This window comes from Mustela nigripes, chromosome 6, assembly GCF_022355385.1.
Source record: "Mustela nigripes isolate SB6536 chromosome 6, MUSNIG.SB6536, whole genome shotgun sequence".
Lineage (NCBI taxonomy): Eukaryota > Metazoa > Chordata > Mammalia > Carnivora > Mustelidae > Mustela > Mustela nigripes.
In genome coordinates, this window is record NC_081562.1 from 134881378 (window position 1) to 134903585 (window position 22208).

At 42.8% G+C, this 22208-nt stretch overlaps 1 protein-coding gene across 5 annotated transcripts in view; it reads left to right on the top strand.

The window, feature by feature from the left end:
* Window positions 1–22208, top strand: part of FAM107B (family with sequence similarity 107 member B) — a 227758-nt gene that overhangs the window by 202400 nt on the left and 3150 nt on the right. For all 5 annotated transcript variants that reach the window (XM_059404279.1, XM_059404280.1, XM_059404283.1 and 2 more), the window contains 2 exons: window positions 13383–13566; window positions 21441–21591. In XM_059404279.1, coding sequence (XP_059260262.1) covers window positions 13383–13566; window positions 21441–21591 — 335 coding nt within the window. The remainder of the gene's footprint in view (window positions 1–13382; window positions 13567–21440; window positions 21592–22208) is intronic.

Consider the following 22208-nt stretch of genomic DNA (forward strand, 5'->3'; position numbering starts at 1 on the left):
TAACCTTAGAGGCTGTGTGGCATACAGTGAGCATGAGAACAGGCTGCTGGGCCTGACCCCCGGCCATTCTGATTCAGGAGCTCTCAGGCTGGGCATTTGTATTTAGCAAGTTCCATGGTGGTACTGATGGAGCTGGGCCTTGCACAGCATTTTGAATAGCTTTTGTACGTGCAGACACCCGTACTAGAACATAGGGGGCATACTGTTTTGATAGGATACTGGTATTTTTCTCCTATTTGGTGCATGGTGAGTATTTCCCTTTTTATTATTTAAAAAATCATGTTTAAGCCACATTGTAACCCAGTATTAGATATTTAAGTGGTTTCCTTTTTTTTTTTCCCACCATCATAGGTTGTAGATAAATGTTCTTATACAATATATTCTTGTCTGCATCTCTGATTATCATCTTGGAGTAAATTCCTAGAAGTGAATTTATTATGTTTTGCCACAGACTGCTAGCACATTCTTCAGAAAGAATGCAGCAAAAATTTATCTTCTGACAAGTGGCCCATGAGAGTTGATACTGATTTTCTAAATAAACGGGAATGAGGAGAAAAAACTGTCATTAACATCATAAAACTTTTAGGTATTTGAGATTTGGTGGGAATAAGCAAGAAGAATATCTATGGATTTATAAAGACAAAGATGTATAAAGAGAAACTAGGTGGGGAGTAAGAGGGTGAACTGTGCCATGATTCTAAGGTCGTTTTTAGGTTTATAGGATTCAGGTGAATTTATTCAATTATGGTGCGATATATATTTGATATATTTATTCCTCCTTGGTGCAAGGAGGAATAAATAGTTTTTTATATACCCTATATGGTACATGTGTGTTTCTTCACTATGATATCTAGGAGCGCCCTCCCCTGGATTTGGATTTTGGGTTTAATAAAGTCTGGTCCATGCTCCATTCCTAGGTACATGTCTCTAGCTGTGGGCCAAGCAGTTGAGATTCTTTTAGGGGGACTTGGAGTGAAGGTGGCTGCATCTGGAGGTATTCAGTATCACTACCAGAAAACCTATTCACTATAGATTTCATTTGGAGAAGTCCATGGTTCTTGGGAACAGGGGTGAGTTGGAATGGAGACCAAGGTGGGGGATATGTGGGGAATATCAGAGGAACACCTTCCCCGGTCCATCTGGCTCTAATGATGGAGCCAAGCTCTGCATTCCTTGGCTCTAAGCCCCTGTGGTTGGGAGCAACAGATAAGCTGGACTCTTCTGTATTATCAGAATGTTAGAACTAGTAAGGGATCTCAAGGGTCATCTGGTCCAGCCTTCTCTTTTTACAGATAAGGAAGTTAAATAATTTATTATTTTCAATTAAACTTCACCTCATAAGTTTTTAAAATCCGATAGTGAACCCTGGAACAGAATTGGCTGGTTATTCTTTCCTTGTTCTGGGAGATGTAAGCTTTTGAGAACTGAAGCCACCAAATGATAGACAATAAAGCCAATGACAGGGGCGACTTTGGTCCTGTGGCTCAGTCATGGGACACTGAACTGATTGAAAGTCAAACCTGTGCTACCCCTAAGTCACAGGAGCATCACTTGTGCCTCTCTTCAGATATGTACACTCTTGTATGGTCCCCAAGGGCTTCAAAGTAACCGTGGCTATAGGGTAGCTCTCTTCTAGTACCGGCCCCATGTAGTCCAAGATTGGCATGTACTGGTTTTCTTTGTACAGTTCAGAAAAGCGTTTTTTTCCCTTCCCTTTTAGTAAACACGTGTGACAAGTGCTTCTTTTTAAAAACAACAGCTGCTCTGAACACAAACCATGTGTACTACCACTGGGTGACACTGTTAGACCACAGAACAGTCTTCTTTGGGAAAAGCAAGGGTCCTTGAACTTCAGATCTCATCAGGGTACTTTATGTACGAGAAAGAAGCTCAGAGTCACTTAAATGGTCCTGTATCAAATGCTATTTGATGAGTGTAATTTATCTGTCTAAGGCAATTTTAAGGATGTTGACTTTAAAGTAATCAATTATTAAAGAAATCTGATAATTGACTGCATTTCAGTTGCTTAGAGGTTTATGCAAATTAATTGACTGCATATTAATGAAATGCTAATTACCTTATGGGAATTTTAATGTAAGCCAACGTACTAATATTTATTTCTCACCAGACAGCATTTCGAGTTATCTTTTTGTGGCAAAAGACTCATTGCTTACACATAACATTTAATGTTAGGGACGTCAAGTGAATGTTTTATTGGGTCATGTTGTTGAAGAAGGAGCATAATCTGCTGGTTTAGAAAAATGGACATTTGGTTCCCTGTACTGATCTGTATCAAGAGAAGATACTTGCCTAGAACTCATTCTGGGCTCCTTCAAAATCAAATGAGGGTGAGAATGTGTTCAAAGCAAAGGTTGGCCTCCCCCCACTGCACCTCCCCTGTTTGCTCCCTTTTGTAAATCTGAGCTCTATACTTCACTTGACCTGTGTATCACATGGCCAGTTTTAGTTAAACAATATGTGGAAAGCACGTGGAGATGTTTCTGGGGATGAGAAGTAAGAGTCAGGCTTTTCCTTTGTGAGCTTAATGTGATGAATAAGAAAACTTCAAATATGGGTTTGCTTGTTTGTTTTTAAATATTTTATTTATTTGACAGAGAGGGACACAGCAAGAGAGGGAACACAAGCAAGGGGAATGAGAGAGGAAAAAGCAGGCTCCCCGCCAAGCAGGGAGCCCAATGCAGGGCTTGAACCCAGGCCCCTGGGATCATGACCCGAGCTGAAGGCAGACGCTTAATGACGGAGCTTGGGATTTGGCTGGGGTGCAGCTAGGTTAGAGAGAAGAGTGAGGGGGAGGAGTAGAGGACAGTGACGAGACAGCTGCTCAGTCCCGAGTCTGAAGAATGAAAGCGTGGACTAGGATTATAGCAGTGGCAGTGGGTGATGGTCTCAAGGACATTTATCATGAGAAAGAAGGGCTGACTGTTCGATTACGCATCAAGGCTGAGGCTGGGGACATTGCAGAGATAGTATTAGTTTGCAGAGATAGTATTAGTATTAGTCTTAGCATGGCCGATGGCAGATAAGGAGGTTAAGGGAAGGCTACAGCATTATTTCTACTGTGGAAGAATGGTGTGTGTGGTGTCCTCTCTGTTGGTATTGAAAAACAATGATTTCAACTTAAATTTGCCTGCGGTCGTTTCCACTAGAATATAAAGGGTCTGCTCTCTCCTTTTTAGTGTTCTATCCTTATCTGGCCCATAGGGGGCACTCAGTGAACAAACCAGTGAGGTTGAGCTCAACTTTAAACACGTTGCTTCAGTCGGCGCTTGGAGTTTTTGACCTGGAGCTTGGGAAGAAAGGAACAATCTTCATGTACACCTTAGAAATGGCTCATATAGCAGAAAGGCCAAAGGGCATGTGGGGGTCACCAAAGGCAAGAGGATAGGGCTAGGGACCCGTTTCTGGAGAACAGGGAGAGAGAGTGGGAGGGAAGAAGATGCCTGGGCAGACAGGTAAGGGAGAAGCAGGAGAGTATTGTCCAAGGGGCTGGCTCTCACACTGAAGAGAAGATGGGCAATGGCTTTGAATTCCAGGGAGAAGCCGAGGAGTAGAAGCCGTCTACTGCGCAGGCAGTAGATGATCACTGCACAGAATTTGTTTTCTGTGATCTGTTAGTGAGTGGTGGCTTTTGGTCCTTGGCTGCCCCACAGATCACCGTCCTCATGAACAGACCTCAGGGCCAGAGCACAGGACCTCTTACCTGAAAGAACATCGGATTGGCCCTGTGGCACAGTCAGCCCAGTGGATAGCCCTGATGAGGCAAATTTCTCAGGTTGAAATATCTCTGGATTAGAACTTGAGCCCAACCATTTTCTTTTACTTACTTGGTTGAGAAAGCACTCTGTGCTTTTGTGCTTCAGGTAGGACTAAGTTACTGGGACATGCAGAGCCCAGAAACATAGCAGGGTATGTTCTATGTGTCACTACCCTTGGCGGTGACGCCAATCATTTGGTTGTCCCTTTCCTTTCAGGTGCATGCTGCTCTTGGCCCGGGCTGAGCAGCATTCCCCTCCCCACCCCCAAACATTCACTGCTCACTGAAGTAGGGTAGTACTGCAGGCCACCAGGGAATTCTAGAATCTGCCCTGGAGGTACAGGGAGGGAATGTGCAGAATTCAGGTCTTACCTGAAGGGCTATCGGAGGTTAAGCAAATTGCGAACGTCATAAGGTTGTCTTGATGTTTGAAGAGTTTTAACTCTTTATATTGGCCAATTAGGAGATATTATGTTTTTATAAATCCCTTATTTTTATATAATTGCTCTGTGCTCAGAATAGTTATTTGCAACAGATTACTGAGAAATTAGGGAGAAATGACCACCCAATTCTACAGATAAGAAGACTGAGGCATAGAGATTGGGAAATTATCATGCTGCAAGCTCCATTCTGTGCTTTGGCCTTGTCTATCAGGGATTTTCATCACTCCCCTCCATCCTCTCCCCCCTCCCATGTCCCTCTCTCACCTAAGTCCAAATTGTAAAGTCAGGCAGAGTAGAGACCATGACTGGGTTTATCCATTAAACTTTGTCTAAACTAGTGTACTTGTAGCACATGGCCATCCATTTTCACTTTGAGAGGACGTTAGTTAATTGGAGAGGTAGATTGATGAACTCATTTGTTGGAACTATTTAACTGTCTAATTTATTGAGTGACTGCTGCAGGGGCAGGTACAGTGTTATGGTGGATGTTTTCCCTAAGTTTTCTTTTATGCTTCCAACCACTCTGCAAATGTAGACCTGTGAACTCTGATTCACAATTGAGGACATTAAGACCCAGGTTAAATAATTAATACAAAATCACATAACCACTGAATGACATAACCAGGATTCTAATCCAGGACAGGTGGTCTTCAAGTCTGGTCTTCTTTTCCATTATACTGTATTACTTCTCATGGACTGAATGAACAAAGTTTAAAGTGAATAAAATAACAGAAATCTAATAATGTAGCAGCAACCAAATGATCTCTAGATAGTAATTTTAATAGCTATTTAATCTGTACCATATTTAACCCAGTATACCGTAGATACAAGGAAGGGTATTAAGCCAAAAAACTGTACCGATTGGTGAACTTGTAGTGAACAAGTCTGTATAAACAGAACCTACATCAGGAAACAGAACATTATCAGCACCTGAAAAGTTTCCTCTATCCCCTTCCTCTCCCAGCCCACTCCCAAGCTGCCCTTTATCCTGACTTCTAACACAAAAATTGGTTTCACCTGAACATTGTTTATGTGGAATCATCCAGTATGGACTCTTTCGTGTCTGGCTTCCTTTGCTCAGTACTGTATTTGTGAGACTCAGCCTTGCAGTCGCTGTCCTTTCATTCCCATTTCTGCACAGTATTCCGGTGTCCGGGTACCGCAATGTATTTATCCAGCCTTCTGATGATGGACATTTGGGTCACTTCCAACACGGAGCTATTAAGAATAGCACTACTGTGAACAGGCTTATAAAAACCTTTGTGTGTTTTCAGGAAAATGTGTCTGTCCTGCCTTCTATCCTCGCTTTAATGTGATCTTCTCCAAGATGTTTTTAGTTTGGTGCTCTAAAGCTTTGATGTTAGAAAGCTTCTAAAATCTTTTCAAGACAGAGAAAATCACCCTGTTAAAGTGAAATGCAGTTCTCCCCCCCCCCCCCCCCCCGCCTTATCCCAGTCCAGAAGAATGGAGTGCTCAAAGAGCATCCCTTTGGAATCAGACCCAAGTTCAAATTTTAGTCCTGTTCTTTAGTAGCTGTATGACCCAGTACAGCAATAACAGGGTTATTGTTACTAATTGTTATTTATTGCCAGTGACAGTGCAAATAACAGATGACATCTACCAAAAGGTCACGATTTCTAGTCACTGCCTTTGGTATACATTTCACATATATTCTTCCTAACCACCTAAGAGATAATCTGCCATTCTTTTTTTTTTTTTTTTTAAACTAGTGTGTTAACTTGCTCAAAGACAGACTTAAAGAATTTAGACCCATTCCATGTGATCTGGAATCCCGGTTCTTGAAGCTGAGCCTCCTTTGTAGGCCACAGGGAAAAATAACCACCCACCTCCTAGGGCCTCATCGAGGTTTAAATGATGGGGAGAAGCTTAGGTACACCTTCTACGGCAGATACATAGGGACTCCAAAACAGATTTCTTTCGTGGCATATCTGTGCTTTCAGTATGTACTTCTGCTAACAGTGCTGAGGGCCAGGATGAGGCAACCCTGCTCTTCTGGTGGTGGTTGTGAAAATGGGCACCTAGTTGTTTGTGGGGCTGTCGCCACCTTCTGGTTGGTCTCGCTTCAGCCAGGCCAGCTTAGCTTTGATAACCGTCTGTGCTGTCTTCCTGACGTTTCTTGCCTCCTTTCCCATGTTCTAAATATAAAATATGTGCCTTTTTTATATAAAAATACATTTTTATGGAATGAAGAAACCGATGAGAAAATGAGTTTGGTATTTTCCCAAGGGCGTCACCGTTTGGCATTTGTACAGCAGCATGTTTGCAGCCAGTTTATTGAGAGCCTGAAGCGGCGGCCGTAGTGGAGCAGGCAGAGCGGAAAAAGCAGTGCTTCTGTGCTTGTGCAGATGGCTCTGGGGGCCGCCATTTCTAAGCCTTAGTTTAACTTTGTGGCCACAGAGCTCCTCTGGGCTCTCCTCTAATGCCTTTGGTTACTGGATGGCATCACTGACCCTAATGAATCTGTAGGTTCACCTCAGGGCTAGGCAATTCAGGGATTTGTCAGTGAAATCTTTGGCTGTTGGGGAACAATTCTTGTCTTAACTCACACTCTACTCTTTCAGCTTTCTCCTCACGGCTCACTGCCCATCTGGGAATGGTGGCTGCTGAGGGCAGGCTTGACCCAGGTCTAGAGTTGGCCTGCTGGCAATCTCAAGTGATTGGGCTCTTGCAGAGTATTGTCAGAGGGTAGCTAGAATCTCTTGGAGCCAGCCTGGGAAAAACCGCTCCTAAAGAATGCTTTGGAGGGGCACCTGAGTGGCTCAGTGGGTTAAGCCTCTGTGTTCGGCTCAGATCATGATCCCCGGGTCCTGGGATCAAGCCCCGCATCAGGTTCTCTGCTCAGCAGGGAGCTTGCTTCCTCCTCTCTCTCTGCCTGCCTCTCTGCCTACTTGTGATTTCTGTCTGTCAAATAAATAAATAAAATCTTAAAAAAAAAAAAAAAAAAGAATGCTTTGAAATTACTTTTAACTTGCCAGAAGTATTTGTAGCACTTCAGAAGTTTGTTTCACTTTGATTGGTTATAGTACACCCATAACCTATAGGACACATGTATACATTGCCATATTTGAGGTATTGTTTAAACAGCTTCAATTATTAGTGCTGCTAGGTGGAATTGGATTTTAGGCAAACATTAAACTCAGCATAATCTCTAAATTTGATTTTTAAATCTCATAAGATTAGGTTTTAAATTTTATCTTTCTGATATAGAACCATGTACATGAAATATTGGTGCCCATAACAGTATGATGAGGAAACTGCAATATGATGCAAGAAATATTTGTTTTATTAGTCTTGTTGTGAGATGTTTCTGTGGGAATAGTTATTTACCTCTGAAAAGCAATCAACACAGGTTGCCTGGAATAGGCATGGAGTAGGCCTGAAATCTATCTTTGATAGGGAAAACAATGAAAAACAAGGACTCCAAATCCATGATGTTAGAATTTCTTGTCCTCTGGGATAGCGGAGTTTAATGATGACTTATGTTGATTTGCAGACATTAAAGGCAGAATTCTCATCAGGTGATCTTTTTCAGTGCATGCTGTTTGGGCTTGTGGCCTCAAAGGTTCTTCGGGCTCTTATCTAATGCCTTTGGTACCAGATTGTGTCACTGTCTGCTCCTGGCCCAAGATTGAGTTTTTACTAAGATGTATTTAGTATTAGTATATGTCTAAGATGCAATTCTGTGTTATTATTCAAATTCTTAAACTATTTTAATGCGATCCCTCCTCAGAGCAGCAAAAAAGTCCCCTTGCTGTCTGGCTATTTCTTGCTATCCCCTACACTCTGACTAAGCCATTCAGAACTCCATGTAGCACCTTAAAGGTGTGATAGACCTTTTTACACTTTTCAAAAGGTTCTTAATAATTGCAGCTTGAATGGGTCTTAGAACCATTGGATGTTATCAGTGAGAAGGGCTGTGGGTCATTTAGTTGTACTCCTATGTTTTGAAGAAATCGAGGCTTAGAGAGGCGAACTTTTTGTATGTCAGGTTTCTCAGACCTCTAAATAAACTCTGTAATGGTGTTGGTCACATAGTTCATCTAATAAGCTTTGATTTATTGAGTTCCCACAGACATGCCAGAAATTGTAGAGAGTACTGAAATCTACATTTCAACCAGTTTTTTAACATTCAGTTTAACAGAGGGGAGAATAGGGAGTTAGGGAACTTAAGCTTTATCCAAGATGTCAAGCCAGTTTTATTTCTCCTTTATCGACGTGAAACTTTAAAAAAAATTACTAGTTTATTTAATCGGGGGAATGAATATGACACAAATTGTCTTCATGTTTATTTCTGGAAGAATGTTTCATGTAGTAATAATAATACCCACATGCTAAGAACTTTTCCTGCCAGACAGTCTGTCTCGTGTGTTCTGTCAGGCTTCTGGATTACCTGATGCTCAGAGAGGAAACCCTGACCTCCCAATTCCCACTTTCAGCTTGGTACACACACTTTGTTGCTAGGACTTCGGATAGCTCAAGGGCTCCCTCTACTGGTAGCTAACCCAGGACTCTCTTTATTAATTTGAGTACTAATTATTGACCCAGTCCAGGGAGTCTGAGGAATGAGAATATAGAACAGGTAAGTTCTTTGCAGTGAAGATATGACGATTTACAGACATATTGCTGGAACAGAAGGTGGGGTTAGGTGAGTACTAGGAAAAGGGGAACAGAGAAAATTCTTCTGTTGTTGAGAAGTCAGAGAGTTCAGTCACCACTGGGAAATTAGGAAAGGTGGCGTGGAAGATTTGACATTTGTCTGGATCCGAAAGGATGAGTGAGATCTAGCTTTGTAGCAATCCAGGGATAGGGCAGGAAGAGGATAAGCATCTTGGCTGAGGGAATGGTGTTGGCAAAGGCATGCTGGCGAGGAAGGTAGGGAAATGCGAAAATCTGGGGAAGCAGTGAGTATTCATTTCAGTTTAATTGGAGGATAGGATCTATGAAATGGAAAAGTTCCCTTGGGATCAGGATGGCATTTTCCAGCCTTGGTAATGATGAGGAAGATGGTTGGCAGAGCGAAGGAAGTTGAATAAGAAGGTTATTTAGGTTCCTTACGTTGGTCATGCCTCCAGGGTGGAAAGTCACTGAGAAGTGGCCAGAATACGGATTCCAGATCCTTCAGCAGCCACTGCCACGAGTACTGGAGATTCACAGAGATTGCTCCTTGCCAGTTCATCCCCTTCATCCTAAGTGATCTTTTCCCAGGCTCCAGCATGGTCTACTTCATGAGGAGCTACATAGACTCATTTAGTCTGGTTCACAGGCAAGCGTCAGAGTTCCACTTGACTCAGGCTGAGGGCCTTCCGTGCCCCTTCTCCCAGCCCCAGTTGTGAAGAAGGGCAAACCGGTGAGAAAGAATTGAAGCAGCACAACTCCTCCTGCCCCCACCCTCCTGCTCCGGTGTCTGCCTCAGTCCAGCAGGAGACACACTACCACCTGACCGCGCTGGTCATCTGGGAGAAGATGCACTTCCCAGATACTAAATCTGAAGAGAAATCAGGAAAGAAGAGGATGAGGGGGTGGCGGCGTGGAGGGGAGTGGCTGAAGTGAGAGACACTGGAGACCATGACACAAAGGAAAGAGTCACCCAGGGTTTGAGCACTAACTGCCTTCGCCTTCTTACTGTCACCACTTAGATGTCTGTCTGGCGAGTACCTCAAATTCTGTGTGTCCCAGCAGAACTCCTGGTCTCATCTCCTGTCCAGGCAGCTCACCTCATAGCCTCCGTGCCTGGCCAACAGTGCTGACCTTCTCATTGCTCGGGCCAGGAACCTTGGAGTCAGCCTTTCCTTTCCCACCTCATACCCAGTTCTTCAGGAAATCCCAGAGGCTTTCCAGTCAAAATCTATCCTGACCGATCTGTCCCCACACCTGCGCTGCAACTATCCTGGTCTACACCATCTGTCACCCGCATCACAGCAGTAGCTCCCTGCCCAGTTCTTTCCTTGCCTGCTGCTGCTATTCTAAACTGAGTAACTAAGAGTGGTCTTCCAAAAATAGGAGTCAGATCTTGTCACTTCTCTGCTTCAAACCATGAATGGCTTTTCTACTGTCTCCAGAGTCAAGGCCAATGTCCTTACAATGGCCCCTACACTGTGGCCACAGTATCCGGGCTTGCTCAGCTGTTCCCCTTCTGTCTTCACCGATCCTTGCCACACTGGTTTTTTTGCTACTTCTCATAGCCATCAGGCACGCTCCTGCCTTGTGGCCTTTGCTCGAACTCTTCCCTCCATCTGGAGTGCTCTTCTTCCACGTATCCGCAGGGCTTACCCCCCCCCCCCCCCGTAATATTGACCTTAGGAGGCTGTAATCTGTTTTGATATGGTGTCATGGAGATTATCCATGGTTTAGAGCAGAGAAATAGATCCTTTTATGGAATCCTATAGGCTTTCTTGTCTACTGATTAACGAGAATGAAACTGCTATTGGCTTTTAAAGACAACTGGGACTGCACAGAGGTGTGTGTGGCGCATTTCACATTTCCACCAAGAAGCACATTTTTGTGTGGGGCAGCCCGTGAAGGTCAGGCTGGCTGTGATGGGATCACTGATTCGCCATGTGCAAGGTTTGTCATTCTCCATTCAGTGACGGTTGCAGGCATTCTTATTTAAAAGATCAATGCAAGTTGTGTTCAAGGAATATTTGGTGTCATTTGTTATACATGTCTTAAAGTTCTATAATTTTGAGCTTCAATTAATGCCATTTAACCTAAAATATATAGAGGAAGAATGCATCTATAGTTTTTCTATTTTAGCTGATTTATTTATTCTTTGGGTTTTTAACCTCTTTATTTTTACATTAATCTTCGAAAGACTTTGCTATAAAAATAACAGATTTGGTAGACAGAACATGGGTTTTGAGACAAGAGGACATTCATTTTAGTTTGAGGTTTACCTTACTGGTGATTATTAGAACGGAGAAGTTGTTTAAGGTTTGTTTCTCCATTTTATTATCTGCAAAGTGAAAACCCTAGTTCTTCTGCAATCAGGTTGTTGCTAGAATGAGATGTAGTCATGTACTGGCTCTGGGTAGTTGCTGGCTGCCACTTCGAGTGTCATTTCCCGTTGGACACAGAAGAGTAGACCAGTGTTTTGGGATCGTTTATGGCTCAGGAAAATATCTTTAACGGCTTTGAAAGCAAAGCTCCTGCTTGTAGCTGACTGCCACTGGACCCATTTTTTGTTTGTTTTGAAAATTTTGGTTGAAAACACATCTCTATTCTTTCCACTGTCCACCCTGCACCCCCATGCCCAGAGTCCATGGAAACACACTGTGTGTTCTCTCCTCCCTCTGTCCAGCCCCCATGTGCACACATTTACTTAGATGTTTGCTCAGTGCGTTGATGTCAGGGGCAGAAATAAAGACGGAACTTGTCTTCCGTTGAGCTTATTTCTGGAGGACATCTCCACATTTTCAGTTTAGACCAGATTTGATTGAGTTCAACATTTATTCAGCTTCTACCATGTGCCGGTCACTTTGCTGGACTTGGGGATATGAAACTGTAAAGTAGTAGGTCTAGCTCTTGGAGAGAATAGACAGAAAGCTGTGGTTACTCCGTGTTAGGATGTGTTTCGCGACAGGAATACGTGTACACCACTGCTGGGCTATGAAGGCACGGCAGTGATTATTATCTTGATGTCCTTGTGGACAGTGCTGGGTGTGAGCCCACTCACACGTGGGTCTCCCTCCCTACCTTGCCCTGTTCTGTGATCACTGTTCTTTTTAGGGACATAAAACTGGCCAGAGAATTCGTAAGCTTGTTCTCTGGACTTGGAGAGGAAAGCTCAGTGTCAGATACTCTGCCACAGTCAGGCTCTGCATCTCATTTTTGCTTTGGGAAATAGTCATCATACAGGGATAGGGAAGCATAAAATGGCATGTTAATTATCTTGAAATATTGGTCACATTGGTTTTGGGGGCAGGGGAACAGGATGAAGGTCATCTGCAAGAAAAGAGCCTAGGGGGTCTACAGCAGTTGGGTGCCAGCCAGATGGACCTGCGGGCGGTTTCCAGCACAATGCTTAGTCAGCTTGCTTCCTCCCAGCTCTGGCCCTCACTGAGTGTGTTCTTCTTTCTGATTAAATATTACATATATTCAAGATGTGCTCACTGTGCTGCATACTGCCCCTTGATAGTTAGTTATAGGGTTGATGCGCTGCTGTCCAGGTGCATCTTTGGTGGGAAGGACACCTGCACTTGAATTATATAATCAACAACTAGAATTGAGCATGGGGGAGGGGACCAGAGAGATTGTCATCTGTTTGTTTCACTTTACTGATCTGGAGTCTGGGCCCAGAAAGGCTATGGGACTCTGCTCCGGCACTGCATCGTTTTCTCCTGCTGTGCTCCAGTGACTGCCTGTCCTCCCTGCTAAAATCCTTGTGGGGTTAGGCTCTTGTTACAAGGTATCCGCCCACCCTCCTCCCTCTTTCTTCCCTCCCTGGAACTTCCTTCCTTCTTGACACTGTTCCAGGGCAGCTGGAGAAGGGGTAGGATGAAAGTCTTGCCCTCAGGAGCATGTGCTTTAGGGAGCCAGTAGCAAATAAGCAACATCAGCAGTCAAGATAAAGCAGGGAAGGGCTGGGGGTGGGATTGCAGGTGTAAGCAAGGTGGTGAGAGGTCAGACCTCTCTGAGGAGCGGACGTTTGGAGAGGGAGCTGGGGAGATGTGAGCCGGGTGCTCACGTAAGGGGAGGGAGACTCCAGTCAGAGGCTGCATGAGGAACAGTGCTGTGTGCTCCAGAAGCCTCCCGATGCTGAGGGAGGTCAGGGCGCCGCACACTGCCAGTGCGTATTCATTTGAGGGGGGCAGGGAGCTGGAAGAAGCAGTGAAGGACCTCAGTCTGGTGCCTGAGATGCTTGTAATGGGCTTAAGTTGGTCTTTAGACATGGTGGGCCGCACTGTGTGTGACCTGAAGCGCAAGGTGTGAGGAGTAGTGACCAGAGTCTGGTTATGGGACCCCTTTGCTTTAGTTATGGGCTGCCCAGAACAACAAGGCCATTCTTCTCTCTCTCGGACTCTCCCCACAAAGCTTTTCGGTGAAGTAGTGAGGTGGGCCCAGGAGGACTGCATGTCGTTGCGTGCCTCACTGTGCGAGACGTGTCCACAGAAAAGCCTATAGATGTTCTCACCTTTCCATTTCAGACGGCCCATCTGAGGATACTGAATTTAAGGACGCATATCTCATTCCAAGAAACATCATGGCTGAGCCAGACTACATAGAAGATGACAATCCTGAACTAATTAGGCCTCAGAAACTGGTCAATCCTGTCAAAACGTCCCGCAACCATCAGGATCTTCACAGAGAACTTCTCATGAATCAAAAAAGGTACAGTGGTTTCTTGAGCAAAGTCTTCCTTTGGGGACTTTGACTTAAGAGATTTTTTCTTTTCTTGACTGTATTTAAGGCTGCCTTATTCCTTCTGGTATGAGCCAGGCATCCCTCCATGAAGTCCGGTCATGCAGGCACAGCCGCCACTACCGCTCTTACGCTGTGGGCAGTAGAGCCTGTCCCCTTCTCAAGTGGACACGAATTAATGGAATTTGGTTGGAAGGGCGTCGATTAAGGATGAATGAGAGTATCTTAAGTTGAAAAGAAATACATTCTTTCTTGAATTTGTAAAAAATTTGAATTTTCCTCTTATGTTTGGGGAATTGTGGAAATCCAAGGTAAATACAGCCTGCATTTGTGAGTGGCAGGAAGAAGTCTCTATAACTACTGCAACTTAATAATAATAACAAAAGCCCTCTTTTTTTTTTAAAGTAACATTTACAATTATTACTATGATCATTTTTATTATTTTTTCGGAGGGGAGAAAACATTTACCTTTTTTAATCCTCTTTTTTTTTTTTTTATTTGATTTATTTATTTGACAGGGAGAGACAGAGACACAGCATGAGAAGAAACACAGCAGAAGGAGTGGGAGAGGGAGAAGCAGGCTTTCCGCTGAGCAGGGAGCCTGATGCAGGGCTCAATCCCAGGACCCTAGAATCAACCCAAGCCAAAGGCAGATGCTTAGTGACTAAGCCACCCAGGCACCTTACCTTTTTATCTTCTTTGTAAACTATTTGTTAGCTCCATATGTACCATAAAAACTTTTGGATGTTGGGTTGATGTAGTCTGCTTTTTAAGTGATTTTGGGCAGGGCCAGGTGACTAGGAGAGCTGAGGATACAAAGCTACTTTGATTCATTAGGACACAAAGTTATTTATATTATTTAAAGACCTAGTAAGCTTCCCTTAGAACTATCCCCAGTTCTACAGAATGATCCCCAGTTCTACAGAATGAAACTGTTGATCTGAATTGTGGGACCACAGTTTGGTCATCACCCAACTCCTTACCAAGACCATGTTAGCCCTCATTACACTGAAGGGTAAATAGACCAAGTTAAACAGTAGGTTCATGTTTTTCAAGGGAAGGCCTAATTTTAGAGGTGATGTGGAGGCAGTCCTTCTTCCCCAGTGCACCCCTGCCAGAACTCATAACTCCTGTTGAGGAATTCAGTGTGACTCCACCCTTCCTCCAGGCTAGGAATGTGCCTTCCTCCCTTCTTGTTACCAGCATGCACTAGTATACCAGTGGATTCATGCTGCTTAAATTGAATGCAAGTTTGATCCCTTCTGGGTAAGTGCTTAGCTTCTAACTGTCTTTGTCACATAAAAGAAATATAGATTTGGTATTATTGTGACCAAAGCAAAACAGGAACATGTACATTCCTAAACAGGGCCACAGAATTTGGAGGCAGTCTTGGCTGGGAAATGATGCCTGCATTTTGGTAGGAAGATCAAAAGTTTGATATAGGGATGCCTGGGTGGCTCAGTCAGTTAATAAGTATCTCCTTTGGCTCAGGTGTGATCCTAGGGTCCTGGGATCGAGTCCCACATCAGGCTCTTTCCTCAGCAGGGAGCCTGCTTCTCCCTCTGCCTGTCACTCCCCCTGCTTGTGTGCTCATTCTCTCTCGCTCTGACAAATAAATAAGATCTTAAAAAGAAGAAGAAGAAGAAGAAGTTTGATGCACTCCTAAAGAGTAGCAGTCACCACTAACTAGTTTCCTGATTGTCTTTTCATTCATGAACCTCCATTCCCTTATCTGTAAAATGGGAGTAGGGGACATCTCTGAAGGACATTCTAGCTCAAACTGGATTTTGTTATTTGTTTTCCTGTTATATCTGTGAAAAGGCTCCAAGTCCCAATAGAAGCGAAGGTAAAACCAAAATTGGGAGAACAACTGTTCTCTGAATTACAGGCTACAAAAATATATTTGGCACCCTGGGTTGTAGCTCTCTAAAACATAAAGGTTTGTATGATTGAATCTGTTGCCAGATTTTCTAGAATAGGCACTCTCTGTGAAAATGGACCCCCTTCTGTCTGATTTTCTCTGGCCCATATTTCTTTTCTTTATTTGTTACACAGTTGACTCCTTAGTTAGCCCAGCTCAAGTAATTTTAGAGAATGCTCTGTTCCCTTGAGCACTATAGTGTAGAGAGGATATCCTTTGAGGTTAGAGGAAATCATGTAAATCCACATTTGCCATTTAACTTGACCTATCTTTCTGACCTGGGACAAGTTCCCCCTTCCTGAGATATAAAGATGTCTTCATCTATAAAGTGGAAGATAAAGATATCTTTCTTCTAAAACTTAAATAATAACATATATGAATACCTACTAAAATGACTGCTGTATAATAAATGCTTATTAGTCCCATGTTCCACTTTCCATGGAGCATTGTCAGGAAATCCCCATTGCTTTTCCCTCTTTTTCCCTAAAGGGCAAAAGAAGGAAAAGGCAGGAAGAAGGAAGGTTTCAAAAAATCAAATGGATATATCTCATCCTACGTTTTCGGGTCTTTCAAGATAAGGTCTTAATTTGGTACAGTCCTGTCGTTAGAAATACACCTGGTGTGTGAAGTGAAACCTCTCCAACAGTTTTTTTCTTTTATTTGTCTTCCATTAAATATACTTGCTAGGGACTGTGGGGTTTTTATTTCTAAATTTTTGTGCCAAATGACAGGAAGTTTCACATGGATAATATGTTTGGTTAAAGGATAATTGTACTTGATTACTGGTTTGTATCGTAACAAAAGTCTGCTTGCTTTTCTACAATTTGTAAAGGGCCTTCTCTATTTTATCTTATCCAGTGATCTTTCCAGTAACCCAGTGTGTGTTATCTTCGGGTCACCCTTATTTGACATGGTAAATAAGAGAAAACTCAGAGAATAAACATAAAATGAAAGGTAGTTCATACAGGTAAGTCAAGTAGAGTAATAATATTGGTCAGAAAAAAAGAAGAGAAGAGAAAAGCGAGGGAGACAGCAGTGAGATCCACACGGCGCGAGTGTTCTGTGGAGCCCTGTACCTTTGCTCTTCAGAGACACAAATTTGGCTCAAAGCCCTGGAGCAGTTGTTTCACAGAACTTTTGAGGTTACATTTTATTATTATTTTTTTTAATTATGTTCAATTAGCCAACATATAATACATCATTAGTTTTTGACGTAGTGTTTAATGATTCGTTAGTTGCATATAACACCCAGCGCTCATCACCACATGTGCCCTTCCCCCACCCCCTGTTACTCCCCGCCCCCATCCTTCTGTAACCCTCAGTTTGGTTCCGGACTCCAGAGTCTCTCATGATTTGTCTCCCTCTCTGATTTCTTCCCATTCAGTTTTCCCTCCCTGTGCTATTTTAGAGATCATAAGATAAAAGCAGTCACTGGTTAGTTTCAGATTAAAAGTCTTTACATTTTGAGCTGGTTGCAGTCTGCCATTAGGTCTGATTATGAGGACCCTTGTGACGGTTCTTCCGTTCTGTAGGTGTTCCCAGTGACATTATTATTTTTTTTTTGGAAGGTTTTTTTTTTTTTTTTTTTTTTTTAAGATTTTATTTATTTATTTGTAAGAGAGAGAGAGTGAGAGCGAGCACAGGCAGACAGAGTGGAAGGCAGAGTCAGAGGGAGAAGCAGGCTCCCTGCGGAGCAAGGAGCCCGATGTGGGACTCGATCCCAGGACGCTGGGATCATGACCTGAGCCAAAGGCAGCTGCTTAACCAACTGAGCCACCCAGGCGTCCCCCCAGTGACATTATTTTAAGAGGCATTATTTCAAGATGAGCATTCAGGAAGTCTTAAAAATATAGGGGTATTCCTATATAACTTACAGGGATTCCGTCTTCTCTACAATGAGTACTTTTGGCCACACCTAGAGAATACCCAGTCACTTAAACACATCCCTAAAATTGGTTCTTTGGCTTGTATCCTCCAGTCAGTGGTTTCTACTTCCCTGTGTTTTTAGTCCATCTTCATCTTACGTGCTTTGCTAAACATAGAGTTCCTCAGTAGATACTTGCTGCTGTATCAGGTGGGGAAAAAACACGGGAAACTGAGTTAGAAGTCTTTGCATTTAGAATGCCTGCAGGTAGAAATGGCTCAAAGCAAAAATGTAGATAAGGCAGGCCATAGCAGAGGATTCCAAGATTAAAGGTGAAGGGCTTGAAATCCAAAACAACCCTCCCTCTCCATCCTAAATAAAAAATTGGGCCAGGAGATGTTTGGCTGTGTGGGTAGGGGAGCTGTTCTGTTAGGGTCTGAGCCAGCCCTTGCCTCTGGCTCCACATGCTCCCAGGTGAGGAGGGAATTTCCCCTTTAGGGGCTTTATGCCTCTGGGGTAGAGGTGGAGTGAGTGTAGACCCTTCCAGTCTGCCCCTGGATGTACTCAGTGGTTTATGTGAAATATAAAACACAACTTTAAAAGTTCTCTGTACATTTCATCACTGATGGTGGAAATATAAATTGTTGCAGCCTTTTTTGGAGGGCAGTTTGGCAATACCCATCAAAATATAAAATGTGTAGAAGCTTAGCCAGTGGTTCTACGTCTGTGAATCTGGCCAACAGAAATATTTACATAAGAGTGTAAGTGTACATGTATACGGAAGCTCATTGCCTCACTGTTTTTAACAGGGAACAATGGGAAACAACCTAAATGTCTGTCAGGGAAGTGGGAAAATTTGGGGACCTCTGTACTGTGAGGTCTTGGGCAGATGTTGGGAAGAATGAGGACATGATCTGCAAGGCTGTAGAAAGTATGGAAGAGCGCAGACCAGACTCTCAGTTATCTCTGGGTGTGGGAATGGGAACCATCATGGGGCCAGGGCCTCTACCTTGTACAATTCTGACCACACAGAATACAAGGTAAGTGGTGCTCCCAAGATTTGTTTAACAGGAGGAGTTTGGGTATGCTTTTACTTTTTATTTTACATGTATATATTACCTAACCCATTATTTTGTAAAGAACACATATTAATTTTTTTAAATTAATTTATTTTAGAGATGGGGGAGGGGCAAGGGAGAAGGAAAGAGAAACTTAAATGGACTCCATGCTGAGTGGGGATCCTGACATGGGACTCGATCCCACAACCCTGAGATCACAATCTGAGCCAAAGCTGAGAGTAAGATGCTAGACCTACTGCACCACTCAGGTGCCCCTAGGGCATGTATTCTAAAAAATTGTCTTGGCCTTCTGTCACATCACAGCCACAGGAAGCAGACTCAGAAATAACTGTTGGTGTTGAGCAGTTCAAAGCCACCAGGACTTGAGTACCTATCAGTCATAAAGGAATTGCAAGTACTTGTTAATTATATGTCACAATTAATTAAAGCAAATCAACTATTAACCATGCACAGAATGACACTGTAGTCTTTAGGAGATTTAGAGAGGCTCGTTTCTGTCTTTGGACACTCTCTCTGTAATCTGGTCCAGTTTTTGACTCAGAATCGTATGGGCAGTGCTTGACTTTTTCCATTCAGCACAGAAAGTGAAGTGATCTGCTGTGATAAAATATTAACTAAATTTGTATGACTTTTTGACTGCTGTAAGTGCAGAGCATTTATCAGATAAGCACCATTTTCCTGAGCCTTCTGTGACTAAGTATTTTATCTTACTGCCACCATTGTGTGAAATCTTTGACTAGAATATGAATACTGGATATTACTTAAACCCATTCATAGGCTGCAACAGAATGTCAGCTTAGTGTTCATACATCAAAGTTTGTTCAACAGCCTTTGCATAATCCGGGAGAATTTAATAACCGTTGAGGTTAATTTTGTCAGTGAAATAAAGGGAAAGGAAAATGTTTGAAATTTAAATGAATGCAGATAGCTAAATTCTTAATCCTCAAATTTAAATCCCTTAATTCTGTCTGTTGTATCATACTGAGGCATTTTAATAATCATGAAACTAAGCAGGTCTTCACTCAGATTATTTACAAACAAATTTTCCTATATTTGTTGTGAGCAAAGTACCATAAGCAGTTTTTATTGCACGTAATATTTAATTTCCAGAATCGTCTGTCCATACTTCTGTCGACATCATAAGATCTTAGTAACTGCAAAACAAACTGTAAATAAATTATAAAAGTTACACATGTCTTTTGCCTCCTTTTTTGGAATGAATTTTAGTATTTTTCTCCTTTTTTATCAAAAGTTCTGCTTTTGTATAAAATTGGGAAAGTGGAGACATGGTATGTTATTTTGACTATCCTTTATCTGTAGCGATGGAATATACTGATCTTTAGTCTGTAAACCACAACTCTGAAAAACTGGTGATTTAGATAGAAGAGATGCCAAATTTCTAAAAATTATAGTTAGATAAATGAAGAAGTGTGAAATTGAGAATTCATTCACAGATATGATAGTGTGAGCTCGAAAGAACATTGAGATGAGTGTGTTGCTGAGAGCATACACCTCGGAAATTGTTAGATTTAATGGTTACTCAGATGACTCCTAGATGCTGAGACACATTGGTTGATTGACATAGTTTAGAGAACAACCATTCAGGTAGACATTCCTGATTTACAGACTAGCAGTCACCATCAGCAGGACCAGAAGGTACATGGGAGAGTGCCTGGACCCATCTCAGTTCAGTGGATTCATCAGGGCCCCTCTTGCTGCCCAGAAAAGCCTGAGTCCCTGTTGGGTCAAGTGTGCACGTGCGTGGATGCATGCGAGTGACTACGCACACTGTCACTTAAGCCCTGTGCTGTCGGAAACTGACAGTGTTCTTCCTGTTTTGTGGTTTCATTTTTATTTTAAAGGCTGTTAGTAAATGTTAATATCAAGTTGAGATGACTTAGAGCTAGTGGAGACTTGCTACAGAGAAAGGAAAGATAGGAGAAGGTAGGCTGGCGAAGCCAGCACCTTGAAAGCCTGGATGGAGAAGTCTTGAGGAAGTGGTAGAAAACTAGAGACAAGGAGTGTCCTGCCTAACATTCCATCTAGACATTCCAAAAGATATTTCATCTAAGGAGATGCCCTTGAATTACCCCAGAGATTCTGGGTGAAGGGTTGCTAGTGAATGGTCTAAGTTTGGGTTTTGTTTCTGCCCATCTGAAGAGATGGCAGCCTTATTTCTCTGTCAGAAATGTAGACCTTCCCTGCAGCCTGATGTCCGTCCATTATCAGTAGTAAACTACACATCCAAAGTGGTCTGCAAGGAGCACTGGGAGTCTTGGGAGCAGAGATCCCCGTGGCAATGTGCCCCCGGGAGCTGACGACATCTCAGATGTACCTGCACATATTCAAGAGCTCTCTGACAAATCCGAGAATTTTGGAAGGGGAGTCCAGGGCCATTTTGCTATTTAAATTTCTGTGCTAGCCTGTCTCTGGCTACTTTCAGTACATGGGATCGGGGGCTCCATCTTGGGAAGCCTCCCCTAAAACTTCATGTGGAGGCACTTCATATTCTGGGCATCTCCATCATCACCATCTCCACCATCTCTGGCCTCTCCATCTCCGCCATCTTCTCCATCTCCATCATCATCATGAGGGATCATAAGCCCCACTGAATGAGCATGCTGTTCCAGCCTTCCCCATCCCAAACCATTCTCACTAACCTTTGCATAGGCTAGTATCTGGCACAGAGTAGGTGCTCAATAGATTTTTATTGAATGAGTGGATTATGCTTACTCTTGGAAGTTGTTCTTGCCCTTTCTTTCATGCTCATGAATTTCTGGTACTACCAGTGTTGACTAACTGGTAGTAGGCATCACAGTAATGCTAATTCAGTAGACTCGTTTTCTGTGGCTGATACCTTAAACTAAATTTCTGTTTATGAAGGATGTGTCCATTGGATTAAAACTTTGTTTTCTTCTCTTTTCTTTTTTTTAGATTAAGACTTTCTAATTTTGTTTTTTCTTTCTTTCTTTTTTTGCAGGGGTCTTGCCCCTCAAAACAAGCCAGAATTGCAGAAAGTAATGGAAAAGAGAAAACGAGATCAAGTAATAAAGCAGAAAGAAGAAGAAGCACAAAAGAAGAAATCTGACTTGGAAATAGAGCTATTAAAACGGCAACAGAAGCTGGAGCAGGTAAGAGTGATGGGGATGAAAAGTTGTTTTTTTCCTTTATTGAGATAATTCTGACATTTAGTATTGTGTAACTTTAAGACACATAGTGTGTTGACTTGGTACATTTTTACGGAGGTATGTTTAGCACTTCTGTCACATCGCAGAGCTGCATTTCTCCTGGTGCTGGGAACAGTGAAGATCTAGTTACTCAGCAAGTTGGATGTCCATAGTAGTCTTGTTGACTGTAATCACTGTTCTGTGTGTTGGGTCTCCAGGACTTCCGCATCTACCGGCTGCAAGTACATACCCTTAAACAGCATCTCTCCCACCTCCCCAGCCCCTGGGAGCCACCGTTTTACTCTCTGCTTTTATAATTTTGGGGTTTTTTTAGATTCCACGTATGAGAGAGATCATGCAGTATTTGTCTTTCTCTGTTTGACTCACCTCCAAAGTTATCTTTTCTGTTCTGAGAAATAAGGCTGTTGGAACAAGCAGAATTTGCCAGACCTATTAGATGTAAATGTTTATTGCACAAAAGGAAAATATGAGACAGAATGTCAGCAAATGGGCTAACATACATTCAAAGTAAAGACAAGGATTCTACTGAGGACTTAGAAGAGATTCAGGAGGCAAAAGCC